This window comes from Colletotrichum jinshuiense, chromosome 2 (genome assembly GCF_051148585.1).
Source record: "Colletotrichum jinshuiense chromosome 2, complete sequence".
In the NCBI taxonomy this organism is placed as follows: Eukaryota; Fungi; Ascomycota; class Sordariomycetes; order Glomerellales; family Glomerellaceae; genus Colletotrichum; species Colletotrichum jinshuiense.
Genome location: NC_139309.1, coordinates 4,535,499 through 4,551,689, shown reverse-complemented (window position 1 = coordinate 4,551,689; position 16,191 = coordinate 4,535,499). Strand labels below are relative to the sequence as shown.

The 16,191-nt window shown below is 51.7% G+C and overlaps 5 protein-coding genes across 5 annotated transcripts; 3 read left to right on the top strand and 2 right to left on the bottom strand.

The window, feature by feature from the left end:
- Window positions 1-102: 102 nt before the first annotated feature.
- Window positions 103-1,658, top strand: EsH8_II_001189 (uncharacterized protein; the record flags this gene model as incomplete). Its single annotated transcript, XM_083264487.1, has 2 exons — window positions 103-222; window positions 285-1,658. The coding sequence occupies 2 exons, from the start codon at window positions 103-105 to the stop codon at window positions 1,656-1,658; spliced, it is 1,494 nt and encodes a 497-aa protein (XP_083121809.1).
- A 345-nt stretch (window positions 1,659-2,003) lies between these two features.
- Window positions 2,004-3,169, top strand: EsH8_II_001188 (uncharacterized protein; the record flags this gene model as incomplete). Its single annotated transcript, XM_083264486.1, has 2 exons — window positions 2,004-2,203; window positions 2,323-3,169. 2 exons carry the CDS (start codon window positions 2,004-2,006, stop codon window positions 3,167-3,169), a joined length of 1,047 nt encoding a protein of 348 aa, XP_083121808.1.
- A 738-nt stretch (window positions 3,170-3,907) lies between these two features.
- EsH8_II_001187 (major facilitator superfamily domain-containing protein) lies at window positions 3,908-6,572 on the bottom strand (the record flags this gene model as incomplete). Its single annotated transcript, XM_083264485.1, has 15 exons — window positions 3,908-3,932; window positions 3,989-4,119; window positions 4,174-4,247; window positions 4,298-4,344; window positions 4,513-4,918; window positions 4,978-5,094; window positions 5,145-5,158; window positions 5,209-5,299; window positions 5,352-5,394; window positions 5,446-5,494; window positions 5,618-5,728; window positions 5,778-5,848; window positions 5,953-6,060; window positions 6,110-6,271; window positions 6,327-6,572. The coding sequence occupies 15 exons, from the start codon at window positions 6,570-6,572 to the stop codon at window positions 3,908-3,910; spliced, it is 1,695 nt and encodes a 564-aa protein (XP_083121807.1).
- Window positions 6,573-9,616: 3,044 nt separating this feature from the next.
- EsH8_II_001186 (trypsin-like cysteine/serine peptidase domain-containing protein) lies at window positions 9,617-11,906 on the bottom strand (the record flags this gene model as incomplete). Its single annotated transcript, XM_083264484.1, has 2 exons — window positions 9,617-11,679; window positions 11,729-11,906. The coding sequence occupies 2 exons, from the start codon at window positions 11,904-11,906 to the stop codon at window positions 9,617-9,619; spliced, it is 2,241 nt and encodes a 746-aa protein (XP_083121806.1).
- Window positions 11,907-13,466: 1,560 nt separating this feature from the next.
- Window positions 13,467-15,504, top strand: EsH8_II_001185 (uncharacterized protein; the record flags this gene model as incomplete). The annotated part of the gene is made up of 7 exons (XM_083264483.1): window positions 13,467-13,622; window positions 13,676-13,894; window positions 13,948-13,998; window positions 14,069-14,384; window positions 14,430-14,550; window positions 14,594-15,049; window positions 15,096-15,504. 7 exons carry the CDS (start codon window positions 13,467-13,469, stop codon window positions 15,502-15,504), a joined length of 1,728 nt encoding a protein of 575 aa, XP_083121805.1.
- Window positions 15,505-16,191: the final 687 nt, after the last annotated feature.

Below are 16,191 nucleotides of genomic sequence, written 5' to 3'. Positions count from 1 at the left end.
CTTGTGTTGGTGGGCGGAACTCCACCAAAGTAGTAGCGAGAACACCTGTCCGAAATAGCATGTGCCAAGCGTCGTAAGATTGCCAAACTCACCCATCGCGATATGGGTCGTGAAGATCCCCTCCGCGTGGCCGTCGTCGGGACTGGATTGGCTGGTCTCACTGCTGCATATATTTTGCAGAATGATGAGCGGCAACGGTACGACGTAACGCTTCTTGAACAGGTAAGATGGCGTCTGCAGTATCTGCTTCCAAACTGTCGTGAGCCCGAAGCTGACCATCGCAGGCCGAGAGTCTGTCCTTCGACTCGGCATCTGTGGCAATCCGGGATGAGAGGTCCGGCAGCGTTGAGCGTATCGACCTTCCGATGCGCGCCCTCGCTGGAGGCTACTACGCGAACGTAATGGGGATGTATGACCACTTGGGCATTCCATACCATCCGACACGCTTTTTGTTCTCGTTTGCGAAAGCGCTGGCGACGCGGAAGACAGATGGGACCACCCGGGAGTCGCGAGGGAGTTCCGAGGCTGCCGGCGGAGCGCCAGGAGAGTATTTCGTTCATGCTTCCAACCTACACCAAGCACCTCCGTGGCCAGGGAATCGCGGGGTAGTAGCGCACATTGTCGAAATTCTCTACCTGATTGTATGCCAGTTCTGGTTCACAGTCGCGTGCTTTTGGGTACGCCCTTCAATGGAAGGTGCAGATGGAGGAGAGACGCTCGCCGATTACCTCAGGCGAATCTGGCTGCCACGCCGTTACGTGACACATTACCTGCTGCCTCTCATGAGCAGCGTGTCAACCTGCTCCCATGCCGAGCTCCTGGCGTTCCCGGCCAGCGATATAGTCAACTATAAGAAGTTGACACATGGCCAACAGCACTACACGGTCTGCGGCGGTGTCCATCAGGTAGAAGGGAAACTGGCGCATGAGATGAAAGAGGTCCGACTGGGGGCATGTGTCGCGGCTGTCGCACCAACAGATGATGGGCGAGTGAAAATTCGCTGGCAGTCGACTAGCAACGGAGTTGGACCAGTTTTGGAAGACGTATTCGATCGGGTTATACTTGCTGTGTCGCCAGATGTCGCGGGCAAAATCTTCAGCCCGCTGCGAAAGACGCTTGAAAAAATCCCGACGATCCGTGTGGAAAGTTCGGTCCTACGACCAGCTCATGCTTCTTCGGCCGAGTCATTCGTTGTCGTCGAGAATGAGAGCAGTCACCCTAGGGCATGCTCACATCACCATGGCAATGCCATGCCGGCCCAAGTCATCAGCCTCAGGACCGACTTCGCTGGCAACGAAGCGCGTACAGAGGCCGTACATACAATGCCTGGAGGAACGGTAGTAAGCACCTGTCCATTGGACCCTCTGAACGATGCCAAGAGGGTGCTACGGACGGCCAGATTCACCAGAACTCTGAGGACGACTGAAAGTAGGGCCGTGATTCAGAGAATCATGGGCGAATCGAAAGGGACAGAAAAGAAGACGGACGAGGTAATCGGAACTCAGAGCTGGGTAAATGGTCAAGATAACATATGGCTGACAGGGGCCTGGTGCTGGGATGGAATGGTTTTGCTTGAGGGATGTCTTGTCTCTGCGATGAGAATAGCTGATGACTTTGGTGTCCAGGTCCCATGGCGGACTGGCGGAACGAAGAGATGACAAAGAGAGCCTAGTGATATAGCTCAACAAAATAGAAGAAGTAAAGAAGTGAAGTTCAAATAAAGGTGCCACTTATCCGGGAAGCCGACTCGAGCAGAGCAGGGACGTTCAGAACCCGCAAGTCAGTATTAAATATCGGAGCTCCGAACCCTGTCCGTCTTCCTCTGCTGCCTAGCCGTCGCACCCGTAAGTGGGGCATGGAGCACGTGATTTGTCTTTTCTCCAATTCAGCTATCTGTACTATTACTGTTGTCTCACTCTTCGTGACTCGCGAGCTTTTTGGCTGGAATTCTTCGGCCCTCCTCCGCACACATCCCAAAATTGGCATCGAACTCAGCTTTTGAAATGGCAGCATTTCTTGGACAGGATGCTATATTCTGGACCGGATTGGGTCTGGGTCTCATCGGCGGCTTCCTACTTTTCTGCTTCTTCGGAGTCATCATTGTTGCCAAATTTGTCCAGCAACAGGATGTCTATGACAACGATCACTGGAAGCTCAACGTCAGGGTTCCGTTCGCCACAATGTGGATGAATATGGGCTATTGGTACGTAAACATTGTGCAGAACATTACATGTCTGGCTATTTTGGCTTCCCGCCTATTTTTATTTTGTGGCGGCCGTCTCGTTTCGTATGATATCATTTTATCTCATTACCATGCTTTAGGGTCAACGCCGAAGGCAATCCCATTCGGGATTTCGAAGAAGCTTGTTGTGCTCTCCTGCACGAAGTGCTTTCTGAGTCCGGCGTCTTGGAAAAAGATGCGGTTTCATCATCCAAGCTTGCCATTCTCGATCTTGGCATTGGCTGCGGTGACCAGTCCTGGGAGCTTAGGCGACTCCTTCAAGCGAGAGGCTGGGGCGAGTACCGCTATGTGGGACTCACATTGAACCCGACACAGTTCCAACTAGCCGCAAATAGGTTGTGTGAAGTGGTGCAGAAGCTCGCTGTCGCCGATCGATCCATTCAAGTATTTCGAGCCGATGCCGCAAGGCCAGACAGCTGGGAAACGGAAATCAATAACGCCGTTCTGTCCTTGAAAGACGATCATACCCAAGATCAGGAGCGTTGGGTTCTTGCACTGGACACCCTGTATCACTTCTTTCCCTCAAGAAGACCGATCTTAAACTACGCAGTCGAGACTCTTGACGCGTCATTCATGGCTTTCGACTTAATCTTGAACGACGGTGCGCCTTTTTGGCAAAAGTTGGTTGCCAAAATAATCGGACTTGCAATGAAATGCCCTGCAGGTGCATTCGTAACGGAGGTTGAATACAAGAGTCAGCTCAAAGCCGCGGGATATGACGAGAAGCACATCCACTTTCGGGATATCACAGACCATGTCTTTTCTGGACTAGTAAGCCACATCAAGCACCAAGAAGAGGTTTTACGGCCATTTGGTATTTCCGTAAGCAAGTTCAAGGTGGCTGGAAAGATATTTGGCTGGTTTGCAAAATCCGGAGTGCTGAGAGCGACAATTGTAATAGCACGCAATAAGCCAAAGAGAAGTTGAAGAGTCCATAGCAATAATGGGAAACAGAAAGGGGCAGGAGACGGCCGGTGATCATTACAAGAACATTCTAAAATCCATAAATGAAAGAATTTGGCGATATTTTCAAAGACAAGAATTTGGCAGCTTGCGAAATGATATTGAGACAGACTCATACTGGTGAAAGCACCGCGAGATGAGACTTGTGATCAAATGATAGCGATAAGCCCGCTGTCTGTTTCCTTTACGCAAGATAACCCGAGTGAGCTCCAAGGACCTTGAAGATATATATACATTTATCTACAGGTGTCTCGTGAAAAGACGGCCGGGTTGGAAATTCGTAATCCAAGATCGATGGGATCCAAACCAAAGCCCCCAGGATCCCAAGTCCCCCTCTTTGTCAGGTCGATCGATCAAGCGGTGGGAATCATATGCAAACGGAGACTACGAAGTCTTTGAAATGTTTTGCTATCGTTGGCTCTGCGGAGCGAAAATACATTGGCTTGTTGTGCCCTTTTCTCTCGCCATTCACCTAGCGTCTAATATTCAATTTCCCTTCCCTATTTTCGTACAACTAGTTTCCTGCTATGGGGATAGACTATAGGAAGCCGGACCAGAGAACACCTCGACCTTAACGCTTGAATCAACACTTGATATGTTCTTCTTTGGAAAGCCTTGCAGCTATCATCGCTACAGTACAGCGCTGTTTTACACGTCTTCTTGGTCTTATTTCCCGCTTCATGTCTCTTTGCAAATAGACACTTAAGTCGCAAAGCGAAAGTCAAGTCTGTTGATTGAATGAGTAAGATTGGATTCGTAAATGGGGACGACAAAAGAACTGACCGTTTGTTGCCCACATCGGTTGTATTCGTTCTGTATTCATGCTGCTGCTCGGGAGTCATGGCATCCCATTTCTTGGCCTTTGAGTTGTTTCTCCACCGGTAATAAAAGTATGTGAACGGGTATTGCACGACCTGCAGGGGGCGTGAGCTTTGTTTTTAAAAACGGAAGAAGGAATGCCAACTTACACACATCCAGATGCAAATGACCAGGAGACCCTTGTTCGCCTTGAAGTACCGAGGGGAATCGCTGGGTTGATAGACTGATACGGTCAGTATCTACACTCAATATAGTTCAAAGCGAAGGACTCACTGTTGGCACCGATCATTCCACTAACTTGAACCCACATGTTGTATAGGCTATGACTCAGTTAGAATGGTAATTCACACGAAGGAGGGAAGGCCTACGAGGCTGAAACAGTTCTGTTCTGTACAGAGCCTGCATTTCTACTCGTCCAAGCAACTTGAATAGGATGGGTACTAGACTTGATTAGCTTGTGATCAACTCGCATTGGGCTTCCTACTCACTAGGGGAACGACAGCAGTACAGTTGCGATCGCGAAGTATGACCAAGGGCTGATGGGGTCTGGCAAAGCGATAAGAGCAACAAAGCATGGCAACAACCAAGCGTCTTCCGCCATTGCCACAAAACTGCGGTTGTTTAACAACTCGCTAACAGCGGTGATGGCCAACATGGTAATACTGGAACCAACGATGTTGGGAATCGAAAGCAAGTTCGTCTGGATGACGTTGAACTTCAAATCCCTCAAGGAAAGAGTCAAGTATTGGTTGACCGGGTATTTCGGAATACCGAACAACAAGCCCAAGGCGTATAGAGGCCACATGTCGTAGTCTTTCGAGCACTCCCAAATCTGTCTGATGGAAAGACCTTGTCGGTTGTACATTCCTCCTTTCTGGGGGTCGTCGCGGATGACTGGGTTAGACATTGTTAGCCACGGCTCTAGTTCCAGGCCATTTCCTCAGGCAGCTTACCGGAGTTGACGATGATCTTTTCTTCCCTCTCAGTGAAATATCCTTTAGGGTTCCACCAGCTCTTGGTCTTGGCTGGGCATTGAGGCATGAGGAAGAAAGAAAACAATCCGACAACGACTGTGAAAGTTTTAGTCGCCCGCATATTAGATCAACAAAGGTTATCTTACAAGTGAAAGCGCCCCTGAAGGTGTTAGCGACTTTGATGCAATTTTGGAGAAAATATTGACTCACTCGACCAGGAACAACCACCGCCAGCCTTCGTATCCCAAGATACCACGCATTGAAACAAGCCCGACAGCAGCAAAGCCGACACCGATGTCGACTGTTTGAGTCAGTGACAAGAGCATGTCAATGTTGTGATAAGGGCCACTTACCCAATTGCGAGGACATCCAGAACCAAGCCAACCTGATAGGAAGCTGAGGAAATAAGCATGACGACTTTAAATCTCCACTTTAGAGACCACTCACCGATGTGCCGGTGTACCAGTAACTAAGGTACAGAATTGTGTCGCTGAAACTAGGTCAGTGGAAGCTTTGGTCGTTGTTGGCGGGGACGACTTACGGGATGAAACCACCTTGGAATGTTGCGCTGATTAGTGAGCAAGGGTTGTCCACCAAGCGTACGGACGATTGCACTTACATCAAGTATCTGGTAGCCAGAAAAGAAGCCCGGCCACTAAGGAAGAACTGCGAACCAGATATGATACTGAAGAGGCAGATCTGGATCGGAATCCAGAGATCTGGTCCAATGCTATGCAAGTCAGTTGGGTTTCTGTATAGTTCAATCGAGGGAGACTAACCGCTTGGAAATCAGCTGAGATGGGAGTTCGGCAACGAGGAAGCCAACTCTGGAAATGGTTTGGCCAAGGTTCTTTCATATGTCAGCATTGTAAAATCTTCTGAGCCAATCCGTATGGTAGCGGAGGCAGAAAAGAAGGGACCGGGAACTAAGTATGCATCAAAGATGTTACTCACATAATCGCTTCGAGAGAGACCTAGATCGTCAAGCATGTTGTCTGACACGGCGTTGGAGATATTGTTTCGATCAATGTTCAGAGCAGCAAACATGATACAAGCCCAGACCTAGAGAAACTTAGTGCAAAACTCTTACGGCCTGACCCTTGACACTTACCATGATCTTCCAATCAACCTTGCGTCGTACCGCCCGCTCTTCCCGCCATGTCCAGCGAAAGGAAGGATCGAACGCAGCCCAATTTTCCCATTGTGAGTGAATATAAAGCTTTTTGTACTCTTCAACGTTCTCGGAGTCCCAGATGCTGGGCTGAGTGGCAATCTTTGGTCAAGTCAGCCACTGCGTACATACACTTGCCCCAAACTGTCGCACGTACCGCATCGAGATCGTACTCATCAGCCTTTGGGCCTTTCCGAATTCTCAAAAAACGAAGGATAGCATCTCCAAGTGCCGCCTCCATACGCTGATTCTCTTGAGTCGCCAGGGCAGGCGCCAGTGGAGGCGCTACCGACTCAATGGGGTGCTTGTCGTCGACTCCTGACTGCGAGGGCGCACCAGCATGGTCGGAAGATGTGATGGACCCGGGCGGCGAAGATTTAGCGATAGGGCGCTGAGAAGACATCTTGTCTCTGCACTCGGAAAAGAAACAGCAACGCACACGTTTGCACAACAGGGAGGGTCCGAAGAAGCACCAAGTTGAACGACTGAACCGTCTATATAAGGATTGACTGGTAAAATTCTTTCAGCAGGGGGTTCAGTATGTCCTAGCTGCCGACCGCTCTACTGAATTCTTAAGCCAAGTGGCCGTGGGCGCCGTTTCAAGGCGGGCTGAGAGGAATAAGAAGTATCGATAGGCAATTCTGCGTCTACTTCTCGGACTCAAGCCGAACAATGCTCCACTGTAACAGATGACGACATGCTGCTTACCCAGGTATTATTGACCTTGATTGCAGTGGTCCGAGGAGATCCAGCATTTTTTGGAACGGTGTGACATTCGTCTTTGCTGTTAATCTAAGTGTGATTCTAGGTTGCTTAACTCAACCTCATTGCATTACTTGGGCTGACTTTGTTGTTGGCGTTTACACAGCAGTTCCAAAGTCAATTCTGCCCACAGACCGGGGCTGACCTGCTGCATCGTGTTCATTTTCTTATTTTCGTTAAGCTTTGTTCCTTTTTCTTGTCCCTTCAAGCGTACCATAGTACTGGACGCTGAACTGCTGAGATCCGACGTGCGTTTTTTGTGGATGGAAATGGACATTTACTGGGGCTGATGTCACTGTACATACATTTTAGTGCCTTGCGCCACCTTGCTTGTAGCTCACGCCATTGATTCACCATCGTCCGAATTAATGGCGTGCTACACAACTGCCCGTTCATTCGGTATTTACGTGATGAGTTCTCCAATCACGGATTGATCACTCAACCTTTGGGGAGTTTCATTCGCTTTAGATCCCCCACTTGCCGTCACTGTGCAATTGCGGAGTTGATGGACTTTCCCATTGCCGACGACGTTTCCGTTGTTCCATTATTTCCATTGAGTGCTGTGACGAATCCCCTGTTTACATGTGGGATGGGTTTTCTGCGGCATGGCTGGGTCCTTGGCTCCTTGGTAACGCGTAGATCTGCTGCTCGAATGGCCTCGACTCACCTAGGTGCTCACTAGAATGTAGTCTCTTTTTGTCCAATTGAACGATGCCTAGTCGCGTTCAGGTGAGAATGAAAATCAAGCGAGAATGCAGGTGTTGATAATACGTTGGTATGCCTCACCGGATCCTACAAATCATGGGGTGTATGAACGAAAACAGGGAATGCACTCAAAAGCACACAAGGCCCACGGACACACCTCTTTCGCCTTTCTACTCTCTCTCTCTTTCTCTATCGCGTTTCATGCTCAAAAAAAATTTGAAGATTCTTTTCATCACCTCTTCAGGCACTGAAATGTAATAGATACAGTATAGGATAATGAAATACATGGCAAAAGTATTATAGACACATTTTCAACCCGTAAGGGTAGATGCATTTTTTGCACAAAGTGGTTTAATATAAGGTGAATTCTGCCTTACCGGACAACAATACCCTCTTAGCACCAATGGTTGAGCGAATTGAACGCCTACTTTTTATGACTTCGAAATATGTGGATCATTCTTCAGTGACGACAGGCTTTCTTCCTTCGGCATTTTGATCCTCGTGGCTTAATATCCAACGCAGGGATCCCACTAACCAGCTACACACGTGGAAGTAAGACGCAAACATGGTTCGGGATATCAAAAAGAAGGCCTGCAGAACACACACCCGCCCACACTCATACCCACTTCCCTCCAAGGGCTTTAATAAGTAAGAGGTTACTAATTTTCACTCGATACAGGTGCGCCTTATTCGGATTGGCCAAATCGACAGAAAGCTTCCCACCCCTTGGAAGAGTGGAAACAAGCTAAGACCTGTTGTATGAATTCTACCGTGCTAGTTGAGATGTGGAAATTGGGAAACTAGGATGTATCTGCCAAATGCAACCAGCTTACGTATGCATATGTAAGCGTTTCAGAGAACTGCCAGACTTGTACAATGAGTTACTGTTAGTACCCTAGCAGTTGTCAGGCTGAACGTACTGCAACTTGGCGGAGCAGTTGCAGCAAACTCTCGGACAAATTACTTCGTTTGTCCGCAAGTCTAATCAGCTACCAGGCAAAGACTCAAATTATTATGCTAGTTTGTAGTGAAAGAAATGTTACTAGGGAGAATATTTGAGTCAAACTGTATCTGAGCAACAGATGTAGCAGTTTACACGGACACAAGTCAAATGGCCTTCAATAGCCAGCAGTCAAGATCTAGACAGCGCATCAGCAGGTTATTTCTACAGATGTAATTAGGTATATGACACAGAGAACCCCCTGCTTGTTAGTCGCTAGTTGAACTACCTGAGACCTCGCCTCTCATCTTCCTCTCCACCGGGGAAGTGTTCTAGTGCCCCACTCCGGCCGGACAGCTCCTAGCCCCGATCGAAATGCCGGCAGACTTTCTGCCCTACAAGATGCACTAATAGTCACCAAGTTATGGCAGTATTCTAGAGCCAGGCTGGAGTGGTAAGTCGGTCAACAACATGCTGATTGTTACGTGATATCAATTGATGGCTTGTCCTAGCTCGCATGCCACTGACATTATCGATTTCGGGCACCAGTTAAAATATCGCACCCGACAAAGATCATACTGTTGGATTACTCAGCCAGAATACAGGAAGCTGGCCAGCAGCAGCAGCCGGCCGCGGCAACGGCCGCGGCAGCGGAACCCGGAGGTCCAACCTCCGGGCTGGCAATAGTGATATCTTCACTACTGCTGCTGCTGCCAACCTACCTACTCTTCTACACACACACAAGATATACAGAAGAATACAGTACCAGTTTGATCCTTTGATTACGTTCGATTACTCCCGTACGGGTAACCTGTGATTCCAACACATACTAAGTCCATGAAAACATCTAGCAATAGTGATGCGAGATAGATTTAAAGGCAAAGACAACAAAATAGAGAAGTCCCTTCGAGGTAACGTTCGTACAGGCTCTTCCTGCCATAAAAAGATTGCAACCTATCCAGACACAACAGTCACCCCCTTCAGCGCATTGCCGATTAAGCCGTGACCTGTGCAGACTCACGTTAGCCAACTGCTATAGTCTACCACGGCGCCCTGGGATACGGAACAGGCAGGTCGGGGTTCGAATCTAACGAGGGACGTCGCCCTGACAAGCGCTGCGGCTCGGTGAGGCGTGCGCCAGAGGCCACCTGCGGCTGGCCGCCCGTCTCGCGCAGTGTGAGGCAACTGCTTACCTGGATAGGCGACCTGCCGTTGAGGGCATCGTAGTAAGAGGGCTTGAACTTGAGGGTGTGGTCCCCGTTGAGTACGTTGGGCGTACTTTCTTTCAGACCCAGCTTGCCGAGGGCAGCGTCCATGATCTTGGGGGCGAGCGTAGCGGCGGCCTTTTTGGCGCCGTCGAGGGCGATGGGCACCACCCCTTGCACGACGAACTTGAAGAAGTCGCCCCAAGCGCCCTCCTGGTCTCCGATGGCGTGCTCCTCTCCGATGTCGGGGCGGATGCGTAGCTTTTTAAGTTCGTCCTTTTTGAGTCGCTGAAGGGCCGTGAGCGAGGCATCGGCGAGCAGCGCGCGCTTGAGCAGAAAGCGCGTGGTGTCGTCGTTGAGCATCATTCCCGAGCCCTCGACGCTCTCAGAACTGTCTGTGATCTTGTTGATGAGACCGCTAATGATCTTGGGCGCGTACTCCTCGGCCAGGTTGCCAGCGATGGGTGCAGCCCACTTGACGCCGGTGCTGATGAGCGATCCTAGACCCGACATCCAGCCCTCCTCGCCGGCGACGGGAACTGTAGGTGTGAGCAGACATTCGAGCAGGGCGGCGCCCTCGCCTGTCAAGCCGTCCTTGAGGAGATCACCAGGGTGAATTCTCACACGGTCCCGCGAGACACCGGACTCTGTGGAGATCTGGGCGAGCCCGCCGGTGCGGTTCATGCCCTTGATGGCGATGTCGAGCGCATGCTGCGTGAGAATGGAACGGAAGACCTTGACAAGACCTTCGAGCTTGGGCGTGGTGCGCTTGAAGCTGCTCATGACGTCGTCAATGAGGGCCTCGGTTACGTCACCGCGGTCGAGTGAGACGATTGTCTGCAAGGCCGCCTCGGCGAGCACTGCGCGCTCAGCTGCGCCGCGGGCAAGGCGGTCGGGAGTGAAACTCTCGGCAGAGGAGGCGCCGCTGTCAAGAGCGCTCTCTGCGCCCGAGACCAGGCCCAGCAGGCTGCCGGCAACGGTTGCAATCCCACCTCCAATGGGACCTCCGAGGATCGACCCGGCAATGGGCAGCGCAACAGATCCGACCTTGCCGACGGCCCGGAGGATATCAAAGATCCCTTCAGTATCGCCGAAAGCAGACCCCAACTTGTTGTTAATGGGGGTGAGGTCGGTGGGGACCTGGCCGTTGGCGCTGCTCGCGTGGTCGAGCGCGACAATGGTGGCCTTGCCCTTTGGCACGTTCAGGGGTTGGCTGAAGAGGTCAATGTACTTGCTGTACACGTTGCCGTACTGGCCGCCGATCGAGTTTCCAGAGTTGCTTTCGAAACCGCCGTCGCCGTAGCAGTGGGTGCCGATGGCGAACATGTCGCCGCGGCGGATGATGGGCGCGCCGGACTGACCTCCGTAGGTCGAGATCTTGTACTCGATCATGTTGCGTTGGTTCTTGGAAATGTCGTAGTCGGTATCCTGGAACGCCTCGTACATCTCTGCACCCATCTCGTTCTCGCCAGTGTCCTCGTTCTTCAGATACTTGTCGCCCGGGTAGCCCACAACGCCGAGGTTGACCCCGCGGGCCGAGACGGGCGTGTTGGTGGTGTATTTGAACAGAGACAGGTTGCCCTCAAAGTCGTGGTCGACCTGGATGAAGGCCACGTCCTTGGCACGGGTGCGGTTGGCATTGTTGGAGAGCCACTCGGCCGTGGTGACGATCTTGATCGCGCTACGCGTCTGCACGCCTGGCTTGCCAACAGACGCGGCCCCTTCATAGCCAATGTGGCACTTAATCTCGCGAGCCTCGCCCAGTCCCCGGCTCCAGTCGTAAACGACGTGACCGGCCGTGACGAGCAAGTTGGGGCGGATGAGCCAGCCCGTGCCCATCATCCATACCGAAGTGCCCTTGTCGACGTCGCCGAAGCGAGTCTGGATCTTGACGACCGCTTTTTGTGTTAGCTCTTGCTGTGAGGGATGGAGATGGACTGCTCTTACATCGGTATCGGCCATTGTCCATATAGTCGCCCTTGAGAGCTGGGTTGCGGCGGTCCACGCCAATGATGGACTCCTCGTTGCGAAAGCCGCCATGTTCACCTGAGACTTCAACGTTGGAGGAGACGATGCTCTCAGCCCGGAAGGCAAGGTCAAGAGTCCAGATACCGGCTTGAGACATGATGATGAAAGTGAAAAAGTGACTGAGTAATGGGTAAGTTCTTATGGTTGTGCTGGTGCTTGTTGGTTTTGGGATAAGGATTCACTTCACTTCGGGAGGGCGGATTGCTGGCTGTTATAGATGATTTTGCTGGTCAAGCTGTCCCTGAAGACCAGACGTCTGTCTCCATGGGAGAAAGAGATTTCATCACGACACTAACATGCTCATCACAAGTCCTTACATGCCGGTCATCCACTTCCCGCCTCAAACACCTCTCACCACATCATCACAAGCCGTCTCAGGTAAGACGTCTTCACGGCAAGTGTGGGAGCAAGAGTCTTGGCCCAACTCCAGCATAATGACTATGCCGTCCGTCCGTCCGTATGAGCCCTAGTCTACCGCCCCGAACATATTTCCTGCCACATCATCACATCTTCGGTCTCTCAGGGGTAGGGAGCATCATTCAGTCGCAACGCCAACTTGCTTCTCACAAGTCATTACATGCCTTCCGCCTGAAATTGAAAGCACGTTTGTCGTCACATCGTCATATTGTAGCCTTTGGAAGAAATGACCTTTGAGTCATAACACCACCATGCTCACTACAAGTCCCTGCATACCGTCCATCTTCCCGTTTGAGCCTTTGCTTGCCGTCCAAAACACACATCATTACAATTCACAATTCAGCCAGCCACGCGGTCACCTTTCCCGCACTATCTCTTGTGAAGCCGGCTCAGATCGTCGCAGCAGCTTGTCAAGGTATCATTATCGACCCTAGACGTCCCCCTCTCGGCAATATTTTCAGCTGCGGCCGCTGCCGCGCCAGCGAACATGCTACTCCCTAGGTCGTCGAGATCTGTGCCCTGGCTGAATCCTGCTTGGCGTGTGAGCAGGAGACCAGCTCCGCGATCCCCTTTTTCGTGCATGGCCTTGTCTGCGAGGCGGACAAGGCTGAATTTGACCATGCATTTCGTTCCAGACGAGTCTGTTGATCTGTTTTGCATTCCTGTTCGGCAACGGATGATATGGTCCTACTTCAAGACGGCTCAAAGCGCGTAGACATGGGAACTGCCCCACGTCTCGTCTCGCTTGATGAATGCTCTTGTCAGATTATCTTAAAGCTGTCATCGTGATGCTTTTAACAGTTTTCGGCTGGCGCAGGCGACATGGAACCAGGCAGGTAGCGGCCCGTCCTCTAGACATGCGATTTTAACCCTTACACCGCATGGGGGCTCGAGACACTTGCATTACTTTGCATGTAGGGGGTTCGACAAATTGTGATTGGCTTCGGTACGGGAGCGCGCGCTGCTGGTTTGAATGGGTGCTGGCAACCTCTGACAAAGGATGGAAACATGTACGTCCTGACTTGGAGTGGCTGAGCTGAAAGGACGCCAAGAATGTGGATCATGATGTGATGGGAGATTTGCTCGACCTAGTGAGAAGACTTTGTGACTTGGGCGATACAATACAGGTGTAAGGCTTACAGGTACATAAACCTATACATGGACGCATCTACAGCCCATTGTGCTAATGTCATCCAACATCTCTGCTACCAGTCTACTCTGCAACTCTTTCACAGCCATCATGAACTCGTTCCATCCCTCGTCCCTCACCAACCGCCGGGTTCTGTCCGATAGCGGCAGAATAACACCCGGCAAATACGTCGTCCAGTCGATCTTTGATGGCGAGATCCATGCCGAGAGTAATAAGCCGGAGGCCAAAGTCTGGTTCCAGACGCCTGTAAGCGGCCTTGAAGCTTTTCAAAACAAAACTGACGCAGGAAAACTCTGCAGCCGCTCGACCTTCACACCATCCGCAAAATGACCCAGGTCCGGCTTGTGGCCGAGTCGCACGACCAGGGCTTTGCTGACGTGCCGGATGCTGGCAATTGGACCTGGCTGGAGATCGCCATCCTGGACCATGCGCGTGCGGGCCAGCCCAAGTCTGTGGGCGGTGTTGAAATGGTGTGGACTAGCCACTACAACAACTTTCTCACCAGGGACTACGAATGGGTACGAACTTGGTATGTGCTCTGGCTTCTGAGCTAGCTAACGTCTATCGCCAGGCCGAGGGAAAGATCTTTGGCAAGACTCATGACCTTCTGAACTTTTTGGAGGTGGGATTTAATAAATCAATTCTCAGGAGACCAAAGGTTGACCATCCACAGGAGGGAAACGTCATTGCAGTCCGCCTTTGTGCCCGTTTCCCCAGGTGGGCCATCTTCGCCAGGAATGGACACCTTCTCCTCGACATTGGCGACGATGAAGGCAAGTTCTTGCGGCACACCGAAGGAAGAAAAAACGACGCTGACCATTGTAGTTGAGCCCAAGCCACCCCAGTACGAAGATGTCGTGGCGGAGACGAGACGTATACATGAGTTGTTCACTCGAGTGAACCTCCAGGCGGGACACACGTTCATCCCTCACCTGCCCGAGGGCATCTTCAGGGCCGAATCACTCGAGGTCGAAGAAGGCAACCGTCCGCTGCGTGTGCTTTCTCTGGGTATGCTTCGTCTTTGAGTGTGATCGTCAGTGCTAACTCACCCAGATGGCGGCGGCGTGCGCGGCCTCGCTGCTCTGCATATCCTCGAGGCCGTCATGAAAAAGCTGCACGGCAGCCAGAAACCCTGCGAGGTTTTCGACATGATTGGCGGCACAAGCACTGGCGGGTAAGTAATCCACTGTAGCATTGGGTGTGATTGACACCTCCAGGTTCATCGCCATCATGCTCGGCCGCCTGCGTATGGACGTTCGGCAGTGCATCCAAAAGTATGAGGAGTTCATCCACAAGATCTTTGACATAGGCATGCTCTCAAAGATTTGGAACTTTGGCGTCAAGAACGACCAGTACGACCCAAAGACACTCGAGGATGCTATCAAGCAGGTCGTCAAGGAGCAGCTCGGCGACGAGAACGCGCCCCTTTTCGAGGGAGAGAGCCCGTCGTGCAAGGTGTTCGTGCTGGCCACCCGCCAGGACGCCGCCAACAACCGCGCGCCGGTCTTTTTGCGCTCGTACCGCCAGCCGCAAGCCATGTCGGACATGGCTGACATTCCCATCTGGCAGGCCGCGCGCGCGACCTCGGCGGCCCCGGCCTTCTTCCCACCTATGCGCGTAGGCGAGGTTAACCTCATCGACGGAGGCATGCAAGCAAACAACCCGCTGGGATGGTGAGTTAATGTGTCCTTTCGACTCTGAGCTTCGCTAACGGGAAAGGCTCTGGACTGAAGTCCTCGGCACTTTTGGCCCCGCCCGCCAGACCAACTGCTTCCTTAGCATCGGCACCGGCATGCCTTCAAACCAGGCCGTGCCCAAGTTTGGCCTCATCGGCTCGCCACTCACCCCAAACTCGACCGAGAAGGCGCTAGCCAGTGTCGCCACCAACACCGAGATCACCAACATCCTCTTCCAAGCCGTCATTGACGCCTATGCGCCGCTGACTGGCGTGAGGAAGTACTGGCGCCTGAATGTGGCCACGAAGCAAGACGGCAAGGACGACTTTCAGAGCCCTGGAGCTCTCGACGACACCAAGGCCCTCAAGGATTTCCTGGTCTTGACGGACAAGTACATTAAGGACCAGGCACTTTTTATTCAGGGGTGCGCGGATGCTCTCTCAGTGAAATAATGATTACACAATTGGAGAGAATACTTAGTGGAATGGTCCAGCTCTGATAAGATCGGTGGGTTGTGTTTCATTCTGGACCTCCTCGTGGAACGGTCCTATCCTGGACCGTTGATTTGAACTTGACGACGCTGGAGCCTGTTTCTTCAAATTTATAGGCTATGCAATAGGCTTCTCCTTACAATGAGTTGCAGAGAGTAATGAACTTAGTTCTCGACAAGGCCAACGCAAGAAATTTTGCAAGTAGACCCTAATTTAGCTGTTCGCCTTAAATCGCTCGGTACACGAACTTGGACGCTCCTCGCCGCCGATGGTATATGCTTTGAAAGAAGTAGAGTGTTGGTATCACAGGATACCCGTACAAGTGGAAGATCAACTGAAGAGAAAAACGGGTACTGTATTCTGGTTGTTGTCGATCCGCAAGAAAGAAAGTAGAGGTAGGCAGCGGAAGCAGCAGTTCTGAAGATATCGACGTTGGCAGCCCGGAGGTAGAATCTCCGGGCCCGACTTCTGCCGCTTCCCGCGGCCTGACCGCTTGCCCGTATCCTGGCTGGGCAATCCAACAAGCTTCCTGCAGGAGAAACTACAAACCAATGAAGGACTTGCCGTTTTCCTTGAGTGAATCTAAGATATGTCCTAACCTGTCAAATTTTGGGCCCTGATAATGACACAGCCGAAGTTTGGTTACTC